Source organism: Doryrhamphus excisus, linkage group LG14 (genome assembly GCF_037039965.1).
Source record: "Doryrhamphus excisus strain RoL-2023G ecotype Guam linkage group LG14, RoL_Dexc_Guam_v1.1, whole genome shotgun sequence".
NCBI lineage: Eukaryota > Metazoa > Chordata > Actinopteri > Syngnathiformes > Syngnathidae > Doryrhamphus > Doryrhamphus excisus.
The window spans coordinates 15934955-15958441 of NC_136370.1; the positions used below are offsets into that span (position 1 = coordinate 15934955).

The 23487-nt window shown below is 41.1% G+C and overlaps 4 protein-coding genes across 4 annotated transcripts in view; 1 reads left to right on the forward strand and 3 right to left on the reverse strand.

Annotated features, from left to right (window-relative positions):
* The window catches only part of tmem63c (transmembrane protein 63C), a 27456-nt gene extending 18511 nt beyond the window's left edge, over positions 1 to 8945 (reverse strand). Inside the window, exons 1-2 of the mRNA XM_078795896.1 lie at positions 8724 to 8945; positions 5508 to 5637 (exon numbers count right to left, since the gene is read on the reverse strand). The gene's annotated coding sequence lies outside the window, so the exon portion shown is untranslated. The remainder of the gene's footprint in view (positions 1 to 5507; positions 5638 to 8723) is intronic.
* On the forward strand, positions 6770 to 10952 carry zdhhc22 (zDHHC palmitoyltransferase 22). The gene is made up of 3 exons (XM_058090623.2): positions 6770 to 6866; positions 8105 to 8662; positions 8735 to 10952. Exons 2-3 carry the CDS (start codon positions 8107 to 8109, stop codon positions 9004 to 9006), a joined length of 828 nt encoding a protein of 275 aa, XP_057946606.1. The 5' UTR covers positions 6770 to 6866; positions 8105 to 8106; the 3' UTR covers positions 9007 to 10952.
* A 326-nt stretch (positions 10953 to 11278) lies between these two features.
* On the reverse strand, positions 11279 to 16472 carry LOC131140332 (CLOCK-interacting pacemaker-like). The gene is made up of 4 exons (XM_078795897.1): positions 16305 to 16472; positions 15723 to 15839; positions 15200 to 15369; positions 11279 to 13529 (listed from the first exon to the last, which is right to left on the reverse strand). The coding sequence occupies exons 2-4, from the start codon at positions 15826 to 15828 to the stop codon at positions 12783 to 12785; spliced, it is 1023 nt and encodes a 340-aa protein (XP_078652023.1). The 5' UTR covers positions 15829 to 15839; positions 16305 to 16472; the 3' UTR covers positions 11279 to 12782.
* A 190-nt stretch (positions 16473 to 16662) lies between these two features.
* Positions 16663 to 18439, reverse strand: pgfb (placental growth factor b). The gene is made up of 6 exons (XM_078796348.1): positions 18436 to 18439; positions 18105 to 18301; positions 17954 to 18033; positions 17633 to 17662; positions 17502 to 17564; positions 16663 to 17420 (listed from the first exon to the last, which is right to left on the reverse strand). Exons 1-6 carry the CDS (start codon positions 18437 to 18439, stop codon positions 17399 to 17401), a joined length of 396 nt encoding a protein of 131 aa, XP_078652474.1. The 3' UTR covers positions 16663 to 17398.
* Between the last annotated feature and the right edge of the window lie 5048 nt (positions 18440 to 23487).

The following is a 23487-nucleotide window of genomic DNA, read 5'->3' on the forward strand; positions in this document are numbered from 1 at the left end:
ATACACCATATGGTGGGCACTGTTAAATTAAACCCAATAAGTCAGATTGACTTGAAATTTCTCACACGACTAAACATGCTCGACAAAACACCCCATGTAACTTTAGGTCTGAACCGGCATGAATTTTGCCACACACCTTTAAGGGAATGATAAGCACAAGTTTATAAATGTGAGCAACACTGGTTGAAAAAATGGCCGCCATCAAGCAAAACATTGGCAAAGGGGCACAGGTGGGACATTGACATTGGATACAAAACTTTTAGGGAATCTGTGTTACATGTACAGTATTTTCCGGACTATAAGTCACACTTTTTTTCATAGGTTGGTTGTTCCTGCAACTTATACTCCAGAGCGACTTATAAATGAAAAAACTGTTTATGTTACATAAACTGGACACCTTTTCTGTTCATGTTTATTTTTTGTGTAGCTGAATAACCATTGTGTTAGCATATCTTACACCTATTCAGCCTGTTCTCTTTTCTTTTATTGTTAGAACTTGCCTTCCAAGAAGAAAAAATAAATTACCCGCAAAAATGACGACTTATACTCCCTCCAGTGTGACTTATGTAAGTTTTTTTTCTACCTAATTATGCATTTTTGGCCTTGTGCGACTTATACTTCGGAGCGACTTATAGCCCAGAAAATCAGAAAAAACGGTACTCTAGATTCTGCCAAAAAATAAAATAAAAAATAAATAATTAAATAAATATATATATATATATATATACATATATACACATTATTGCTTGGAACTGAGATTGCGATTCACATACATCATGTTCAGAGATATGATGATTATTATAATTATGCTCCTCCGGTTATGCACCTGACAGTCAACGGGGGACATATCAAAAATGTTAAAGGCAACCCATTGTGTTGTGGATGCCTATAGAGCAACTACATATGATACACTTCACAGAAAGCTTTCTAGATCTTCCAGATTCTGCAACTCTCTGCAACACTCTGTAGTGTTTCCATGGACTTCCTGCTTCTGACCCAAATGGTCTGTTTAATTTACTCCACCGTCAGCCCTCCTCTTGCTACACACACTCGGCTGTGATTGGTCCCACTCCCAAGCGCTCTCGAGGACTTCCGGTTTTGTACTGCATTACCATTACAGCAACATTAATACAGCCAAACCTGACATGAATAAGAATGATCTTAATGACGTTTGCACAAAGCGAGATGACAAATACTAGATGAGAAATCTAACCGTTTATTCATTCTGAAAGTGAAATAAATGAATATAGACAGTTATTGTTCTAAAAACATCATCATCACTGCAGCTGTACTAAGCCAGCAACCATAAAGTATTTGGTGAGCATGTCTGGAAGAGCTTTCCCCTCCTGCCATCACATAAGATTCACAACCTGTCTGAAAGAGATATTATCCTGCTCTGCCAGAGACATGCACCATAAATAAAAGGTGAACCTCCACTGACTCCCAAACCTCTGCAACTCATCAACAGCCAGTCAACCAGTGAACGATAGCTGACAATCTGCGGGGCCAACTTCAAATTTGCATGACAGAGCTGATTCTGGAAGTGAAAGATCCAGAATAAATGAGCTCTTTTTGGAAGGTTTTTTTGTGTGAACATTTGTTGGAAACCTGTCAGTTTAAAATCTTAAACTCTTATTGGAATATGTAAAATATGTACAAGAGCAGCATACAATTCTGGCTTTACAAAGATAATAATGCTCAGTTTCGTGGTATTCAAATGGCACTCATTACAAATACAGTGGAATAAATACCTGATAGAGATGTGCACATGTGCTCATTAGGGCATGCAGGCTATAATGTGATTGACAGGAAGGGGGTGACTATTTCTGCACCTCTCTATGACACGGCCCCCACGTACGTAGTGTAGATTAGTGAGGTGTGGTTGACTGATAGCAAACAGATGATGCTACATCACCACCCGGCCTCCCTGTAAAGGCCAAATGAGCCTCAGCATGACGATGAGGAAAACTTACTCACTCCAGCCATGCACAACAAACCAAACACCTGCTTCCTGTCTGGCTGCACATGCTCAGTAGGCCCCCTGGGGGGAGTGATGTGTGTATGCTCTGCTGCTGTGTGCACAACCCTTATTAGAACCCATCTGGCATCTTGGTACGACTTGAGTCCAACATGCTTACAATTTTAAATGTAAGCACAGAATCTCGCTAATCTACATTTTCTTTGCATTAGAAGATTTAACCCCCAGATTAATTCAGTACAAAGCCTACGGGAGCACTTCCAAAATGGGCCTGCCTGGGAGAAAACATGAGTCACATTATTGTTAGCCTCGAAAAAAGCACACACGACTCATTAAACAGACCGCAGAAGGCTATCTCTTCTATTAAGCGATAACGATGCAGTCCATTCATAAACACGTCTCAACGTCTCAAAATTAGCATCTAAACTATTCTTTTCTTCTCTCAGCCAAACCTAAATGTCATTCTTTAAAAAAAAGGTGACATTTTTATTGTGCGTATTATCAAACTGTCCAGGAGAACAGTACTTTCAATGGACTGAGATGAGAAAATGACCTCCAATGAACAAAGGCTGCCCTGATAGAATGATTTGATGTAATTACTGTGTAACGTAGTAATGCACAATTTGATCCATTCCGACCCTTCACAGATTAATATATAAATGTCAGATCAGCAGGTTACGTGCATGTAGTGATCTAATGCAATATGATATATGAAAAAGCATACACACGCCATTAACATTTCATACCTACAGTAGAAATGATATCATTTGACATACACCAATCACCACAAGTGGACATATGAAAAAAACTTAACACATTACAACACTATAAGGCCCCGGCAGCCCAGCTTACCGAACATCAAATGCCTGACTTCAGTCTGCTTCAGTATGGGTATTGAACCATACTGTGAGATTCTGAATGTTTTTCTAGCAACATGCTTGTCACTGTGCTTATATTGCACTTAGCTACACTATGTTTATACTGAGAGGTTGTCAATGATCAACCATCCATCCATTTTCTAGACCGCTTTTCCTCATGAGGGCATGCTGGAGCCTATCCCAGCTGTCTTTAGTTCTCCTTAAAAGCCACATAGCATTGTGAACATCAATGTAACGTCATGTAATACTGGTGTAACATCTTGGTAAGTAATGTTTTGAGGATGTGAACATTAGATTTATAATTTGTAGTTTTAGTTCATCTTTTGATTATCTAGGAGGCTACTTCTTGTTTCATGGAGAATGACAAACACACAGTCTGGACCGGACATGGAGAAAAAATACACCTTTTACCAGGTATTCACCACAATTTATTGGTCCATGTGTTACCACTTGCCATAGTTTGGGGAAAAGTGACTTGTATTTTTAAAATAAATACATAGTTAAGGTAATTGACAACATGGTGGACTGAACACAATATATATATATTTGCAGTATTTGTTATGTTTTTGTTGGGTCTCAGTCCTTTCATCTAAAAACTAACATTCATTAATTTTCTACCGCTTATCCTCAAGGGTCACAGGAGTGCTGGTCTCCAGCCAATCACAGGGCACATATAAACAAACAACCATTCACACTCACTATAGACAATTTGGAGTCGCCAATTAACCTAACTTGTTTTTGGAATGTGGGAGAAAACCCACGCATGCACGGGGAGAACATGCAAACTCCACACAGAGATGGCCGAGGGTGGAATTTAACTTGGGTCTCCTAGCTGTGTAGCCTGTGCCCTAACCACTCATCCCCTGTGCAGCCTATAAAAGAACATATTTGTATAAAATACATAAAAAGCACAGCTTGTCATGTGATTGGCTGGCAACCAGTCCAGGGTGTACCCCACCTCTCGCCCAAAGACAGCTGGGATAGGCTCCAGCACCCCCGCAACCCTCATGAGGATAAGCAGTAGAATGAATGAATGAATCTAAAAAGCACCTTGGGATCTTTGTGCTCATGCTCTGCCTGATCTGTATGTGCAGCTGGAGCTGTTCACCTCCTCCAAGTGCTGAAACATCCACAGCTAACAAGCAAAACAACATAAAAGAAAACCCAGCCTGGCAGCAAAGTAAGCATGACTTACCACAATACAAGCAGGCCTTTTACTACAGTGTCAGAGTTGTCTTGAAATAATAATGCGTGTGTGATGCCTCCAAACGACCAGCATTCATATTGGGAGTCAAGCTTGATTAAATATTAAAGCAATGTTCTATAGGCTTTTCAAGACAAAGTAGTACATTCATTCATTCATTTTCTACCGCTTTTCCTCACGAGGGTCGCAGGGGGTGCTGGAGCCTATCCCAGCTGTCTTTGGGTGAGAAGCGGGGTACACCCTGGACTGGTCGCCAGCCAATCACAGGGCACATATAGACAAACAACCATTCACACTCACATTCATACCTATGGACAATTTGGAGAAACCAATTAACCTAGCATGTTTTTGGAATGTGGGAGGAAACCGGAGTACCCGGAGAAAAAAAACACTTGGGCGCCGTGCAGCCTGAAACTGATCCATTGATCCATTAATTTTTATGTCCCATACAGACTGAACTCGACACTGAAACCAGGAAAATCCAACAAACTGGAGAGCTGTGAAGCATACACGCATATTCAAGAGTCAAATTGCATGTTCAGTACAATAAATGTGTACATGTTGGCAGGTCAGCACCAACAGTTGAAAGTACTCCATAAAATTTGCTAAGCTACGTATGTGGGAGGACATGCAAACTCCACACACAGATGGCCCAGGGCGGAATTGAACTCGGGTCTCCTAGCTGTGAGGTCTGCACACTAACCACTCGCCCACTGTGCCGCCTGACAAAGTAGTACAGTGTATGTAAAAAATATGACTTATCAATAGAATTCTAATTCAATTAAGTAATATGATTGATAGATTGCATACATTAAGTACAATTACTTAGTTTACTAGAGTAGATAGTATAGAACATAAGGCATATATTTGTGTTGTTTTGTTCAACATTGCATTGAATGAACATAAATGTCATGCAATTAAGCGTGGATTCAACAGGTCACACTAAGGTCTTTGTGTGTGTGACTGCAAATAGAAAGAGAAAGGCCACTGTGTAGTATAATGGCTAAACCCTAATAGGCTCCTTATCTGGCAAGTGACAACTGCCGCTTAAGAAGCACATGTAAAGCACACAATGAACTGCTTGAGGAGCTTGCACGTTGTAGTGACAAGATGAGATGTATTGGGGTGTAACACGTTGCCAGACACCGCCACGTCCTCCTCGGGTGACCACTAAAATCACTCTAATATGATGCAATCACGTGACAAACCTCTCGTCTCCACTATAAGCGTCCATATTTTAAAGGTGATTGTGTACAGTCATACAATGTGGACGACTGTGGCTCCCCTGGCTTGCTGCAGCACTCACACCAGTCTGCACACCCGCCTTCCTTATAAAGCTCAACTTGATGAAAAACCATTGCGCCACAAATTTTGCGCACTTAAAACCCTCCGCGGCAAGTTTAGCTCAGTAAAAAGGCCAATTCGTGTGAAAATGATCCTCACTCACCTCAAAAAGCTCGCTGGTGGGCTGGCGTCATTGAAGGGATGCGATACTGCCGTGTGTGTTTTTTGTCTTCCAACAGCCAAGAAACACAAGAAACTCCCACCTTCCCAGGGAGCGTCTGACAATTCAACACCTGCCAGCAGAGAGGAGCACTCAGGGAGTGTCAACAAGCGGGTGTTTCACACATGACAGGCGAATCATTTATTATGATGCCACAACGATACTATAAATGTTTTAATAAATGGGAATTGGTCAAAAGAAAAAGAAAAAAGAAAACACACAGTATTATGTATGTTGGGGACGTTTTCTTATGTCACTGTTACTGGCAGTTGGGAAAATTACATTTTAAAAAAAACTATACTGTACTTACTAGTTACTTCCCAAAAAAGTCATTGAATTAGTAACGAAATTCATAAATTCAATTATCAGGGAAAGTATACCGTTGAGGGTTATTTCCTGAGAAAGGCTAATTTTATCAATTACAGTAATTACACTAATGACATTAGCTGTGACTGGAAAACAATACCAACCCTGCTTGCTCTGGGGCATACAGTATTAGCATGGTATCCAGCAGGGATGAGTGGATCCATCAAAATATCAATAACATTGATACCAAGAGTGGTATCAGTATTGGTGTTTATTTTCACAAATATCTTTTATGATGGTGTTGTTTATTTTGCTGCATTTTTGATATTGGTGATATATATGGAGAAGGGGTAAGACTAAATAAGATTGGCTTCTTCCTACTCCTTTTCAGACATGAACTGTAGAAACGTAACTTTGTTATGCATGCTTTAAACAATTTAACAGGTATTATCACGATCATTACCATAGGTATACTATATAATACCATATACAGGATCACCAATGACAACCGATATAAGAGCTGTATTATTTTTAAAAAATGCCTTATTATAACTGACACACTTCATACTGTGAAGATCTAATATTCTAATACTCTCATGCATCTAAATCAATTTTTAAAGAAGTAGCTCAGCAACATTTATAGCCATAAGGTCAGAAGTAGCATGGTTTTGTTATGGCTGGTTAAACTACAGAGGCTGCAGTGCCACCTGCTGGAAAAAACTCCATCTTGCACCTTCAGTTCCTTTACAAGTCCAACTGTTTTTTTTTTTTTATAAATGGATGCATAAACATTTCTAACTGATTTTCATGGGTGTGCGTCACTATTTTGAAAATAAGTTGTCAACGTTTTTTTTGTTGTTGTTGTTGAATGACGTAAGAAAGGCATCTTCGCCAGCAGGGGGCGATGCTGCCCAGAGTGGATGTAGACGTGTGTTGCCGATCGGCTGCAAGTGAGCTTGGCGGTGCTGAAAAGGACAGTTCCTCCCGAGGCTGCAGGTACACGCGTCTATGTGTACGCATCTATGTATCAGGAATGGCATTTATGACGTCACGCTTCGGTTATGATACTTCACGTTAAGGTGCCTGCGATGGGGGAGGTTTAGGTCAACGAGGGTGCGCGGAGTGTTGCCGGAGGAGGGGTGGGTTGGTGGAGGCACACCGTGGGTCATCACCCGTCTTTTATACGTCACGTACCCTGGACCAGGACTATAGATGTCATCTTCCACCCAGCGTGGCATTCAGCTGTGGGTCTGTAGAGCACCAATGCAGATGGCGAGATATTTTTGGTCCATTCAGGGGGTCCCTAAGGTTTCAGGAACCCAATTTGTTGAGAGATGAGTTTTCTACAGAAGACTTGACATTTCCTCACAGAACATTCGTACTGCAGGTTGTATCTAATGTGTCACCATGCATCCAAGGAGGTGTTATTGGCAAGACCTAAGGCTGTGTTTACACAATATGCAAATGATGTCAATCTCTGTGTAATCTAACTGGTGTACAGTACACATTACTGTATATACCATTATATGCTTCACTGGCAAAAAGAAAATGTAACATGTATATGTTGTGGTGTGTAAGCGACAGGAAGAAAAGCTCTGCCTTCCTTGTTGGTTTGCATGCTCACCCCTGAATAGAGAACAGAAAAATTATATTCGGGTCAATAAGATATCTGGTTGATTTATGCTATATGCAAATTTGATCATAATGAGTTAGAATAGGGCTGCACGGTGCTAGAGTGGTTAGCGCGCAGGCCTCACAGTTAGGAGACCCAGCTGTCTTCGGGCGAGAGGTGGGGTACACCAGCCAATCACATGGCAAGCCGTGCTTTTGATATATTTTATACAAATATGTTCTTTTTTAGGCTGCACGGCGGATGAGTGGTTAGTGCACAGGCTATACAGCTAGGAGATCCGAGTTCAATCCTACCCTCGGCCATCTCTGTGTGGAGTTTGCATGTTCTCCCCGTGCATGCGTGGGTTTTCTCCGGGTACTCCGGTTTCCTCCCACATTCCAAAAACATGCTAGGTTAATTGGTTTCTCCAAATTGTCCATAGGTATGAATGTGAGTGTGAATGGTTGTTTGTCTATATGTGCCCTGTGATTGGCTGGCCACCAGTCCAGGGTGTAATGTTATTTCTCTGTTTTGTCAAAATTCAAAACAGTGTATTTGAATTTTAAAGGGATTTTCTTACTGCTGATGTTTGTGTCCCCCCCCCACTCCCACCCACCCACAGCTATGTTCACCAGGATGCTCAAACTGAGGCTTCTCAACGCCGTGGCCCCTGCATACTTTTTCATGGCGACAATCGTCACCTTCATCCTGCACTTTGGCTTCTTCATCCCAACGATCTTCCCCACCCCTGACACATCACCCGGGGGGTCTACAACTCTTCACACCGTGGTTTTTCTTTTTCTCATGTTCAACGCCCTTGGGAATTACACAATGACTATCTTATATCCCGCAGCAAGTGCCAACGAGACGGCGGTCCCGGTGTGTTCACCACACTGCTCGGACAAAGTGGATGCTCACTACCTCCTCAACGGCCGCCACTTCTGCAAACTGTGCAAGAAGGTTATACTGAAGCGGGATCACCACTGCTTTTTCACCGGGAATTGCATCGGCAACAAAAACATGCGTTACTTCATCATGTTTTGCATCTACACCTCCTGCACCTGTTTGTACTCGCTGGTTCTTGGCGTGGCCTTTCTCACAGTGGAGTACTCCATTTCCTTCGAGAACCCGCTGACCTTCTTGACTCTTCTGCCCCTCTCCACTGGTTACTTCTTCATGGGTGAGTTGCCTTATGAAACAATTTCATGATGGAATACGGCTTATTATTAAGGAATTCGTACCCTCAACCCAGGAACAATCTCCGGCGTGCAGCTCTTCCTGGTCCTGATGCTGTACGTGTGGCTGGGCATCGGGCTTGTCTGTGCCGGTTTCTGCTGCCAGCAGGTGCTGCTGGTGGCCCGGGGCCAGACCTGGTGTCAGATGCAGAGTGGGCAGCTCCTGGAGAACTGCAGCCCCTGGAGAAGCAACCTCAAGGATGTGTTCGGAGCCAACTGGGCGCTGGGTCTCATCCTGCCTGTGCACACGGTGGAGATGTGCTCTGAGGAGGCACTAAAGCAGGACTGAGCCATCTTCTCATCATTCATTTATCAACTTGCAATAGGTCACACAGGCAGGACACTTTGGAGAAAGTTAGGATTCATTTATCGTATTGAGCTAAATATAAGACGGTATTTTCCCTCAAGGTCTCAAAAAGGCTCAGGGTCTAGAGATGTATACATGGAAATGAGACAGAGGTTTTCTTCCTGTCACTCACACACACAAACACCAGTGACTTGAAGAGAGGCAGCCATGGCACAGAGACCTACTGGAAAAAAGGAGCCGTCTTATATTTGTCTTAATACCAATTACAGTGGAACCTCTAAATATAAAATTCCTCAACTGAACAGTCACCAAAGTTTTTCTATTTCTATTTGATTTGATCCAGACAGAAATGATAAAACCTTTAATAACAATCAAGATTTTTTACATTGCTTTTCAATAGTCAGATGAGAATAAATAAAAGCTAAGCATTGCGTAATAAATCTTTAAAAAAGTAAAACTACTCGCTCCAACAACATGGAGGGAGCAAGGCGCTCGCAGAGCAATACAGGTACTGATCTAAGCTTTGTAGGGTTTAAGTATTTTATGATTAGATATATACAAATTGTTAGATGACTAATATATATAGTGCCTTGTTTGGTTTCATTGTCATGCAAGTCATTAGCCATCATGCTTGCTTGCGGTTACATTTCCAAGCATCTGCTTACAAGTCATCGTTAGTTTACCACCATTTTGTTTACACCATTTACAGTGCAAGTGAAATAGATGAAGAATACATGACACAATCAGCACAAGAATGCAGCGTGTGCCTCGTGCCGAGCAGCAACACTGCTTGAGGAAGAATAACATGGCGTATTAGTAGGCATGCACGATAATTAGCGACCCGATATCAGCATAAAAATGCAATATCGGTTGATATTGGCATTGGGGTTTTTTCCCGATCATGAAAAATCAGTATGTGCGCTGATATCGGCATATCGTTTTTCTGCAAAAAGCCAATATCGGAGAAGAAGTAGTTATGCTTCCAGACTAGCCTGGGATTATATTTAAAAAATGTAGAACAAGCACAGGGACAAAAGTATATCTGTTTCACTTAATTCTTGTATTTAGTCTTTTTATTACTGTATTTTATATGTCATAGGTCATTTAGGTGTATGTCCCAACTTACATTAAAACTCGGTCATACTGTACTGAGTGGCCTTCTATGGTTATTGAAACATGTCCCCCTCTGCTGGGGCATCACCAAAATATAGAAAAAGAGAAAACAAAATAGGCTTAAGTTCCGAGTTCCTTCTGATACCCATAGTCACACAATTTGGCTCGAACTCCATTTTGTACCACTTTAGAGGTTCCACTGTATGTACTTTATAATGACGTTAAGTATTCCTTGACACTCCTGTAAAGAGAGGAGGCCTACAGTAAGCATATAGGAGTTTACATTTAGGTTTTAGTAGCTTTTTAAAAGCAATATTTAATAAGGTTTACTAAGGTTCATCATAAACATATACATACACTGCTTAGCCTTTTTGTATCATGTGCTAAACTTGACTGCTGATGCCATTTATGTGTGCACAGAGAACATTCAGGAACATATTTTTACCGTTATTACATTTGATGTTAAGGGCTAGCAGGCAAGAACATGTGTAGTGACCGTTATAAGTATCAATACAATATTATTGTCTGCTCCAGAGACTGACTGATGATGGGCTATAGTGGAATTATCCAGGGTATTAATCACAATGTGCCATAAAATCATGTCTTACTTACACATTTTGTACACAACAGCCCCATAGATGAAGCAATAGCCGTACCTTGCTAATGCTAATGATGGAGCCTTGTGGTAATACTGTAATAAGGACTTCCCACTGTTAAACTGCAGCTGCTTGACATATAGTCAACATTGTTTTAGAAATAAATACTTTTTATGACAGTGGCCAAAAAGTGCAAAACACTTTAACAAAAGAAAAAAAAACAACATCATTCAGAAATGGAACGCACTGAATCCCAAGGGGACGTTTGGACCAATCAGCTCCAGAGATCTTGGGTGACAAGGAAACACGAGAAAAGCTGATTGGTCCAAACATTATCACTTCCTATATATCAGGGATTTGGTACATTCCCGGTAGGATTGGTTTAATTATAATTTGGTTTGCTTTTTATTAACGTGTTTTGCACTTCTTAGCAATAGTATTTAATTACTAGAGCTACTTTTGTCTTTACCTGCTATACACATAAACCCAAAGTGCTATAATATTAAGTGAGTCTTCAGTTAAAAGAATCTACCGCACTCAGGTGGTTTTCTGTGTAGTTGCGTAACATCTTTATTGGACAGAATATTTGTACCTGAAGAACAAGACAGAAGAAATGACTTTACAGTTTTATGACCGTTAGTCAAGGTGACGTTTGTGACAGGAGGCACATTTCACACACAAAAAAGGTCAAATATGTTTGTTAAAATAGAGTTACTACTACTACTATTATGGCCTGTAAAGTATTGCAAGGTAGTATTGCCGAAATAAAGAATTCCAAGTTGCCATTAATCCTCGCCATGATTGATTCTTTGGAGAGCTTCGACTACATGCAAACTTCTTCCTCCATGTGAAGCTTGCATCTTTGCAGATGCTTACAGCAATCCAAGCAGCTCAAGCACTAACACGAGAATACAAACATTCAAAAAGGCACAGTTAACATTCATGTTCACATTAAAAAAACAACCAAAAAAAAAAAACAAGCAGGGCGACAGTCTATAGTAACTAAAGTGCAAGAGGCTGATATGTAACGGATTTCTGCTACTGTTGTGCCATCATGACCCCCGTTAAGCAAAACAGAAGATAGTAGCAGATCCTGAAGTAGATACAAGGCCACAAAACTTCACTTCATACAATTTGACCTTCTTTTTAAAACCAATTTGTCCAGTAACCAAGTTAAAATGTGTTTGGCAGGATTAAATAATAGCTTCTGCAAAAATAAAATCTTATCACAAATAAATAATACTTAATACAGATCAACAAGTAAATTATATATATATATATATAAAAAGACATTTCGGTTAACTGGCATTACACACTTGACGAGGGAGGAGTGGGTAGTTCAAATTAAACAATTACAAGATCGACACTTCTTACATATGAGAAGGCGGTTTCTTGGAATGCACGTGTGAAACTGGATCCTATTTGTCCGAAACCATTAGCGTCATGTACCGTAAAAGTCATTCCATAATGCAATGTTGTTTCTGGACTTTTTAGAGAAATCATACAAAAACGTGAAGCCTTAAGGAGGATCTACTGTGCATTTTCTACCACCGGACCTCTTTGCCTATATGCAAAGCTCACGGTGTTCATGGCGTGCTACTATATTTTGCATGACAATGCTATGAATTACATCGTTCCATTGACTTAAAGTGTGTAGCATGAGAGTGTATTCTTTTCCGAAACTTTCTCATGCAACGCAAACGATGTCTTCCCTTTTCTCTTACTTTTAATACGAGGTCCTACAAAAGTCTTGGAACAATACATCTGTTAATGTGCTTGTCGTGCCATGCTCGATTGCGGTTTACCATAGCGGCTATAGCCCTACTTAAAAAGGACAATTATTATAGGCAAGGGTTTTAAACCAGCAGCACTGATTGTTTAAAGTTCAGACACAAGCAGCTAACATGGCTGACGGCAATATTACAAGCTTGTACTGACAAGTATTTGACAAATGACACCTGGGGACATACCATTTCCTCACATTGAAAGCTGCTGGTTACCTGTACGTGTACCAACACAGTGTAGGAAAACCATGTCACTACTTGATTGTTACTTGTCATAGTCCTGCATAGACAGCTGGAGTTTAGTCCACAGGTGAGGATCGCCGCTCCCTAGAGCTTCCAGCAGGAGTGCGGTCTGCTCCTGAAGCAGCTGCAGCTGACCTTGGGTGCGCTTGTTCTCCTTGATTAACTGCTTGGTGCGCATAGTGATGCCCAGCAGGCCGCAGTTGCTCAGGATGTTGTAGGTGTTGCTGAAACGTGTCAACTTGTTGCTTTCTGCCGAGAGGCTGTCTTGGTAATTATCAGGACATGACCGGTTAGGGTCTACTTCAGTTCTGCACTGATTTGCGTGTGGGACCACAGAGGTGGTGATCCCTGTCGTGAAGGAGAGCGACTTCTCGCTGAGCTGATCTGAGCTCTCAGCAGACAGAGCCGAGTGGTTGTTTGCTGCTTCAAACTTGGCCAAACTGGCTTTACTGGAAGCTGGCGGAGCCCTCTGAGCGGTGGGGGCGCCATACAGCCTGTTGCCTTGCTGATGTCTTCTGTGTGCTGAAAATGAACTCCTCATTTTGGAGGACCTCTTTGAGGGTGCGTCCACTGGGTTTGGGGCAATTCTGGGGTAGGACTTAAGAGTGGATGTGTAGCTTTTTGATTGCTTGCCATTGTCAGAGGCTGTTTTTGGTGAGCTGCTGCTGTTTGACATCATTGGATGAAGCAGAACCATCTGAGATGGAGACATAACGCTGACAGACGAAGGAAAGCCCCACTGTTTCTCTGCTGGAGTAACCTGCGAAGGCTAAAAGGACAAAACTGGGATTAGTACACTGAAACTGATTATTACACGATGAAGCAAAATACCTTTCTTGGTCTTAAGTAAAGATAATATGAACAAAATAAAGTTGAAATTGAAAGTTGAAAGCGCTGATGGGCTGCACAGCGGCCGAGTGGTTAGCGCAATTTGTTGAGAGATGAGTTTTCTACAGAAGACTTGACATTTCCTCACAGAACATTCGTACTGCAGGTTGTATCTAATGTGTCACCATGCATCCAAGGAGGTGTTATTGGCAAGACCTAAGGCTGTGTTTACACAATATGCAAATGATGTCAATCTCTGTGTAATCTAACTGGTGTACAGTACACATTACTGTATATACCATTATATGCTTCACTGGCAAAAAGAAAATGTAACATGTATATGTTGTGGTGTGTAAGCGACAGGAAGAAAAGCTCTGCCTTCCTTGTTGGTTTGCATGCTCACCCCTGAATAGAGAACAGAAAAATTATATTCGGGTCAATAAGATATCTGGTTGATTTATGCTATATGCAAATTTGATCATAATGAGTTAGAATAGGGCTGCACGGTGCTAGAGTGGTTAGCGCGCAGGCCTCACAGTTAGGAGACCCAGCTGTCTTCGGGCGAGAGGTGGGGTACACCAGCCAATCACATGGCAAGCCGTGCTTTTTATATATTTTATACAAATATGTTCTTTTTTAGGCTGCACGGCGGATGAGTGGTTAGTGCACAGGCTATACAGCTAGGAGATCCGAGTTCAATCCTACCCTCGGCCATCTCTGTGTGGAGTTTGCATGTTCTCCCCGTGCATGCGTGGGTTTTCTCCGGGTACTCCGGTTTCCTCCCACATTCCAAAAACATGCTAGGTTAATTGGCGACTCCAAATTGTCCATAGGTATGAATGTGAGTGTGATGGTTGTTTGCCCTGTGATTGGCTGGCCACCAGTCCAGGGTGTACCCCGCTGGGATAGGCTCCAGCACCCCCCACGACCCTCGTGAGGATAAGCAGTAGAAAATGAATGAATGAAAGCGCTGATGACTGGCAATGTTGCACAAACAAGTTTGACTGACACTTTAAACATCAGGCCATGAAACATGTGCAATACTTTATATACAGTGGGTGCCTAAATATCCAAGATTCATCATTCACGACCCTACATATTCCCAGCCTCTTTGTTTTGCATATTAACAGATTTTCAAACTTGAACTTGCTTGAACCTCACATTTTACGGGCATCTCAATTATTTGTGGTTTTTCGCCATTCGCAAGTGGTCACACATCACAACCCCAAAATCGACCACAACGTCGAAATCAATTTGTAAAATTATTATAAAAGTGATTGGAGTGAATCTGTTGAATGCACTGACAGAGCCTCACAAAGACAGCGGCTTATCTCTGATTGTGTGGTGAACACCAGAGTTTGGATTACAGCTCATGCTTGAGCAAACAAACTGCATTATGTCAACAACTTGACTGTATAGTAAAAGGTACCTCCAAGGTTGAAAATCTAGAACAAAAGCACAGCAACCTGAAAAACTATAGAAAAAGAAGCCAGTGGATGAAGGCGCTATTAAAAACACACAAAATCTGCATTCTGAAAAAAAAATGTGACATGCATTGATATGGGGTGCCACGGTGTAAATGAGGTATATGTAAAAGCATGCAGTGTTTACCTGATTGAGGACAAAGTTATTCATAATCAACATCGGCGAAAGTCCAGCATACGAGCCTCCCATCACAGCCAGCTGCACACCAGCCGTGTCCTGGCCGACTGTGGACCTTTTCCTCCCTGCATCTTCACAGTCGGTCCCATCAACTGCACTTAGGTACTCGGAGCTGGCATCTGGAGGGAACAGAAACAAGCCATCTCATCTTATTGAACCGGTCTAATGTTACCACTACCGGCGGTAGAACATTAATACAGGATAATGGAACCAGTGGCAGATGTAGATAAGCATCTCTGGGGTGCCTGGAGAATAAACCATCAACCACTGAGGTTTCAGCAGAGTCCAGGTGATTCGCTATTGTATATAAATAAAGACCTAAGTGACCTAGTAAAAGAAAGATACACGCTACACAGTGTGACCTAGATCTTTCTCTGATTCCAACTGACCTTGTATACTTAAAAAAGCCCCCACAGTAACAGTAAAGTGTTTGCTGCATAGTACAACTTAAAGTTTATCTTGACAAAAATACCTGAGAAGCCTGAATCCCGGTCCAGGTCCTGCTTAGATGCTCCATGATGTGTTCCCCTGGTGAACGATGGTGTCCTGTGATGGACGGATTGACTAAAACTGTTCATGTCTGTCTCCTCTGTGCGGAATAAAGAAGCAAAAGATGGACATTAACTGGAATGATTAGGAAAAAAACAACACCGAAGGTCATTTGAATAGCTCAATGACAACACGCTTTAATTGGCAATGTCATAGTTAAATCTTTGATGACATAAATAATCCATAGTCAGCTGATGATCCTTTATCAGCGGTCGTTAATGACAAAAGTAATCACTGGAATGGATAGATCGTAGGCATGTAGCAAACAAACAAACAGAACTACGCATATAAAATCAAACGTGTAAACATTTGCGTGAATACAATGTGAGAAATTCATAATGGCTACGTTACAAAAACAACAATGTAGAAATTGGGAGTGTGCCAGTGTTGTGGCGACGTTAGCTAACATTACACATTGTTAGCATATCATATCGTTAGCGTTGCAAACAACCCAAGGTGCGACAATACATGTATCGATTTATATTCGCCAAAGTGTTAAACTTACCAATGCGTTAAGATTTAAAAGCAAATTCCCGTCAATAGACTCAATGTTTTTTTTCCCCACTACGTATACTGAAACGTTGTTATCCAACCACTTCCTGTTTCCCTCTTCCAGCAGGTCTGACGTCACACGTTGCTGACTTCATCTTCTTCTTCGTTGGTCTTCATAGCGACAGGAAGTGTAGTCACACGGCTAGCATTACTGCCGTCTGCTGCGCAAACAAGCTAACTAAAACAAGAACTAAAACATCTTGATGATACGGTTCAGTTATTAAACAGTACAAACAAACTTTACAAGCTAGCAGCTTGAAGGTACCAGACCAAAAAAAAGTCAAACAAAAATTGAATTTGATAAATCACAGTTCATTTATTTATACAAAATTATCTCGGGACATTGCTTTGGTTCATGAAATTCACTGATAAATACTGGTAATTTTTAGGACTGAAATAATTGTCCAGTCACAAGATGCAGAACAACTCTTAAACACGGTTCTTTTTAAAACTTTACTGTGTAGACTAAAAAGAAAATCCAATACTCCACTCAGTCTACTGTGTCTGTCTCTCTGCTGTGGTGCATGTCATCCAACAGTACTGACAATTGTTTATTCCAATTTAGACACTAGAGGGCGACATTTCACTTCAGTTATCAGTGACATTTTTGTTGTTGGAAGAAACAACCCTTTGGTCCATATTTATTCTGCTGTTTCTGTCAATAAATACAGATATTAAGCATGAGTAAGAACCTTTAAATACCATAAAAATGTACCAATTACCATACCCGATACAGTGATAATAACTTGTGTAAATCAGTCTGTTTGGGCCTACATTGCACTTGGCTCCCAGGTGTGTGTCCATTGTGTCAGCTGTGTAACAACAGGCTTTCCACCAATTAAAACACATTTTCCGTTGAACTTTGTCATCACAAACACTGCGCTCATCACCAGACGGGCGTGTCTTCACAACAACCCAGCCGTTTTGGAGTCTCTGGCTGCACACTCGGTATTGAAAAGAAGAGCGAACAGAGACTCTTGACGCTGTCGTTTGGCTGGAAATAAATAGTGAGCCGCACTGCAACAGGGCTTTGGCTGGGTGCTGCAGTTACCTTCGAGGGATCTGGCACCTGAACAACACAAATATAAAAATAAGAAGTCTTCATTGGTGCATGGCCTTCTCCATCATTTTTACAATGATAGTGCTTCACCTGTCACAGTCTTTCGTTTTTTGTTTCTCCTTTCTCCTCCGTCCTTTCCCTCTTTGTCGTTTTCTATAAGAAACACTATAATTAAACTCTCTACAATAAAAAAATACTTTGACTCTCAAGCAATGTTTTACCTTTCAACCTTCACAACAGGGTTTTTGACTCTGAGGAACAACATAAAAATGAATATATGAATATCAAGGCAAGCCATAACAACACCTTCACAATGAGATGCAGTGCAAGAGAAGTATCCAAAATTCAACTCACAGTCAGAGAGGTACTACGTTTACTGGTATCATGTTTGTACTGTGGTATGATTAAAGTGTTCTATATTACTTTGGCACACTGAAGTAGCTCAGTAAAGTCACACAATATTATACACAATTACAAGAATACTGTTAAAGCAGAATGTCTGATACAGCATATATATATATATATATGTTGTTCTTTCTTACCTACATTCACATGTCTGATGCTCCACAAAGGTCATTTCAACATATTCCTCTCCAAGCTCTGCTGGCCTGATTTTCAACAGCTGACAAAAGAAAGAATGGAGATTAGCGATACGCGAGGCGTGAATTGAAGAAAATCTGCGTCTAGCTATACCTGCATTGTAACATTAGTGGTGAGGGTGGGGTGGCACTCGAGCTTCTCGTCCCCACAGCAGCCTGCACACCTCACCAGGGGCACGCAGGCGGGGCTGTAGATGTGCTCCACCTCTGACGGGTACTCCTGCACCACCTCCACCAGCTTCTCAATGGTCCGACACAGGCTTCGAGCCCACACCTCTTGAAACGGCAACACTGTGGCGCGGCATAAACAATTACTGTTAATAATAATAATAATAATAACAACAACAATAATAATTATAATATAATTGTTATAGATAATAATTTTATATATCTATAATTAATGTTAATATTAGGACTACACTCACACATACTGTATCACACACAATGCTGTTGATGTAAGCGATGTATACATCAATGTAAACTGTTGCTGACCTTTTTATTTCTTGAACTAGAACATTTATTTACTCAACTGTTGAGTGTATTGTTTGTTTATTAGACGTTGAATAGAGTGATTATTGTACAATGCAATTTAAACCAACATTATTATCATTTTTATCCAGAAAAATAGCGATACAACTATTATAGTATCCTCATTACACTGTACCTATGCATAATTTTCTATGCCGCTTATACTCTCATCAATATATATTCCTATATATTAATAATAAAAAACATGGGACTGTACAATTCAAGCATTGCAGGCATGCATTTCAGTTTTCTTGTAACGCATTTGAACCACTATATGGACTTGCAGCAATAAATGACCAGTTGACGCGGATTATGGATGTTTTTAGATATGGCCAGTTAGTATGTTTTCATTAGGAAGCAGTTTATATAATGTACAGTAAGATTTCCTGTGGGATTCAAGTGTGTAAAAGCATCCCGGTTGCCTGGTCATGGCAGAGAAAAGAACAGGGACGACTATGGTTCAAAGGGAGAAGCAAGAAAAACAAACATTAAAAACATGGCTATCAACAGAGCCCCGCTGGAGCCGAGCTACCCCGGGGGCACCTCTGGGACCGACGTGACCTCTGAGGTCACAGAATGAAGCTTGACAACACAACAGCTGTTTATAAAAGGCAGACATGGTGGGAGGAAAAAGCTGGGGACTTTAAAGTTGGACTGTGCTACTTGACTGGATACCAATTCGATGTAGTCTTTGGACTGTGTCCTCTCATTTTCTAGTTCAGCACATTACATGACTGTGTTGCCTTGTGACAGATTGACTTCAAAAAATTTTTACAATCATCTCTCATATTCATAATTACTTGTTTTTCACCCATAGACAGCTTTTTCACCGCTAAATGTTGTCTACTCAATCTGAAAATGGTCATAAACGTCCAGTGCTATTTATGCAATAGGACACATGTGGGCAACAAAAAAAACCACCCATCACGTCACATGTCCCAATACTTTTGCTCACTTACTTTAGAAAATGGGGCGAGTTCAAACAAAAGGTGTACATCCGATCCAGATGTAAATAATTTGAAATTTAAATCTCATATTCGTCTTTTAATGTCAAACCCAAAGATTTCCATTTATAAATATCATTCATTCATTTTTTATGCCACTTATCCTCACTCAGGTCGCAGTGTATGCTGGAGCCTATCCCAGCTGACTTCGGGCGAGAGGCCGATACATCCTGGACTGGTCGCCAGCCAATCACAGGGCACATATAGACAAACAACCATTCACACTCACATTCATACCTATGGACAATTTGGAGTCGCTAATTAACCTAGCATGTTTTTGGAATGTGGGAGGAAACCGGAGTACCCGGAGAAAACCCACGCATGCACGGGGAAAACATGCAAACTCCACAAGGAGAATCCATCCCAGGTCATCCCGATCTCCTGACTGTGTGGCCTACACACTAACCACTCAACCACTGTGCAGGCTAGTCTAAAAAATATACTTCTTCTTCTTAATTTATTTCAGACATGCATACTATGTTACATTATTCTTTCTCACATATACACTTACAATATATATATATGTATATATATATATATATACATACATATACATACATATACATACATATACATACATGCACACACACACCATCTCATTACTACACATGTCTGAAAAGAAGCAGGAAGAAGCAAAGCTTATTAAATCCTACCCCTTCTCCACGCCATAGCAGTTACCAATTCAATATGTGATTTTTTTCCCACACATATAATCACAGAATCTTACATAAAACAAAACAACAAAAGAAGAGTGGGAACATCGGACACCCCAGTAAAACCCCAGGACATTGCCGAAGCACACCACCAACCCCGCCAGTCAACCCACCTGGCACACCCCGCTGCCCTCCAATAAGACGCCATTTTGGCTGGACCCATACAGTATTGTCTTATATTCAGCGTTGTCTTATATCCGGGTGAATACAACATGGCAGTTAAGACCAGCCAGAATACTCACCAATAGTAGTGCTGTTGATGCCTGATGTGGGTAGACTCTGCGGAACAAAAAAAATATGGTTATAAATGAATAAATGAAGTAAATCTATTCTGCAATTTCCCCCCTTCTGGTAAATAAAAACAACTGTTTAGGTTCCCAACCAGCTCCCTGTGGTACAAGACTGTGCTTATATTAATTATTTATTTTTCCTTTCCATTGTCCTCCCACACTAATTTATGTTCCCAGCATCATACAATAAACAATTTGAGTTTTTCATTTGCTTGGGAAAACACAGATCCCCGGCCTGACGCCGTCCCGGGAAGTGGAATCTCTGTTGGATAAAACATGGATAAACTCTTTCTGGACAGGCTGACCTGGACAGTTTCGTTATTACGCTTCTGTTTGCCTGATGTTCAAAGTGCACACTAACACAATTACAAGTCAGTTACATAACAGCAACCAGACAGACAATACATTTCCCCGATGATGGCAATAAAGACAGCTGCTTTTACACCATCTGTCCAAGATGCATCCTCTTCCTGTTATGAAGCAAAACGAGTCGGAGGATAGCATTTGTCAGCAGAGTGCGTTTTTCCTCCAACAATGCGATTAAAGAGGAATGTCCCGCTGTCCTTCACATGGCGGGGGCTCCCACTAAACTGCTGACAACGTCTTGTAGCGGTGTCAACGAGATGGCTCGCAGGCAGGTCTGTTTATCTATGACTGATCAGTGACAGACACTCTGTTAGGAGCTTCTAAAACAGGGGTCTCAAACACGCGGCCCGCGGGCCAAATGTGGCCCGAAGGACACTAGTTTGAGGCCCCCGCCTTGATATGAAAGTTTAATGTTAGTGCGGCCCGCGCAAGTTTGATATGGATGCTGTATGGTATCATGTACCCAGAAAAAATTATTACGTTTGATTAATGTTCATGTTAAAGGTTAAATAACTGTTAATAGTTATCCTCCCTATCCGTGTGGAAGTGGTACGTTTTTGGCTATTTAAGTTTAAAGGAAATAACTTGAAGGCTACCGTTTAGGTCGCTAGCTCTCTAGTTTGCGAGTTAGCATGTGTCTCAAGACCCTGCAGTTGCGCAATATGTTGTAAATAAAAAGAGTATAAATGTGACTATAGTCGTGTTTTGTCATGTCTACAGGGCTCTAATAATGCTTTGTTCATTTTAATCTGAAAAAAATAATTTGTCTACCCACCAACTATATGTGGTTTCTTAAGTTTTTATTATTTGCTGTTTTATTATTATTATTATATTTATTTATTACTGATTGATTGATTTTCTTTATTCTTGATTTGTTTATTTATTTTTCATCTTATTTTGTGCAGAAAAATAATTAAAAAATTAAGATATTTGAGAACAGTGGAATGTTTTATCAGAGCTTTTATTGTAGAAAATCGGAACCAAAGCACTGAAAAAGTTTGTATATTTTTATGTTTTTAATAAATGCGTTTTTTTTTTTTTTTTTGAAAACCTGATGCGACCCAGCCTTGCCCAGACCCTAGCTCCAGTGGCCCCCAGGTAAATTGAGTTTAAGACCCCTGATCTAAGAGTTTTCCAGGCAACCACTTATAGACTCACTGCAACCGTGTAAAGAGTCACACTTTACCCTGAGTTATTGTTAAAAGTCAGTCTGATAACTTCAATCCTATTCCAGCGTTAAATAGCATATGATGTGCTCACTCTTATCCCAAGCTTTGGGTGAGAATTCTCCACATCACAAGGGCTTTTTGGCTGTTGTGAACGTGGCGAGGTGCGAAGGATTTTCTGACCTGAGTCATGGGTTAAGGCTCGACATGACGACGAAGCATCTTTGGCTCCTCCTGTAGCTGAGAGCAGAGGAGCTGGCGGATTAAAAAGGGTTGTACGATGTTCACTTAGATATTCCCTCTTAATCCTTTATAGAGCACTTACTGTATTTCTCTGACTAATTGGGAGTGGGAGGTCATTTAGGAGAAGCTCATGAGTAATAAAAGCTGAACACTTTAGGACTTTCTTGCGTCATTCCACTGTGAGACTCCTCAAGGAGTTTGTCTGGGAGGTCCCAACATTAATGGTGTCGATTTCCACACAACGGTCTGCAATATTTATCATCTGTTTTAAAAGGTTATGACCGGGTTTATTGATTAGGCTCCACTCTTGCCGCTGTTTGGAACTTGCTCTGACTCAACTGGACAACATCTGACGAGGTCCACGTCTTGGAGGGCCCCGCTTTGATTGATGATCATCCCAAGACCGACTGATCAACTCTCCTCAGGGGGCTACATCTAGGAACTGGACTATTATATTAAGTTATTTGACTTTTCTCTGTTTAAACTTGCCATCTCTGTGTGAAGTTTGCATGTTCTCCCCGTGCATTCGTGGGTTTTCTCCGGGTACTCCGGTTTCCTCCCACATTCCAAAAACATGCTAGGTTAATTGGCGACTCCAAATTGTCCATAGGTATGAATGTGAGTGTGAATGGTTGTTTGTCTATATGTGCCCTGTGATTGGCTGGCGTCCAGTCCAGGGTGTACCCCGCCTCTCGCCCGAAGGCAGCTGGGATAGGCTCCAGCACCCCCCGCAACCCTCGTGAGGAAAAAGCGGTAGAAAATGAATGAATGAATGAATGGATATTCCTTCTTCCATCCATCTTCCATTTGTGTACATAAGCTTTCAGACATCAACCAATGAGAGTATGAAAAATGCTGTCAAATACTGTAAAACTGTACGGAAAAATACTGTATGCCTGCTAGCTGGCTAGGAGGCTGAAATCTGATGGTTTAAATAAATTCCCCAAATTAGATTTCATCACTTAAATTGAGTGACTACAGCATATTCTGGGACTTGTCTTCAAATAAGCTAATTCTGCCAATAGACACACAACAAGAAGACTGTCAAAAGTATTTTTTTTCAACGTTGCTTCCAGCAGTGCAGGCCAGTGATGCACCTCTTTAAAAAAAGGCCAGGGAGTGCCGCGTTCTGGTGTCATAACACCTCAGACCACACAGGACCTGAAG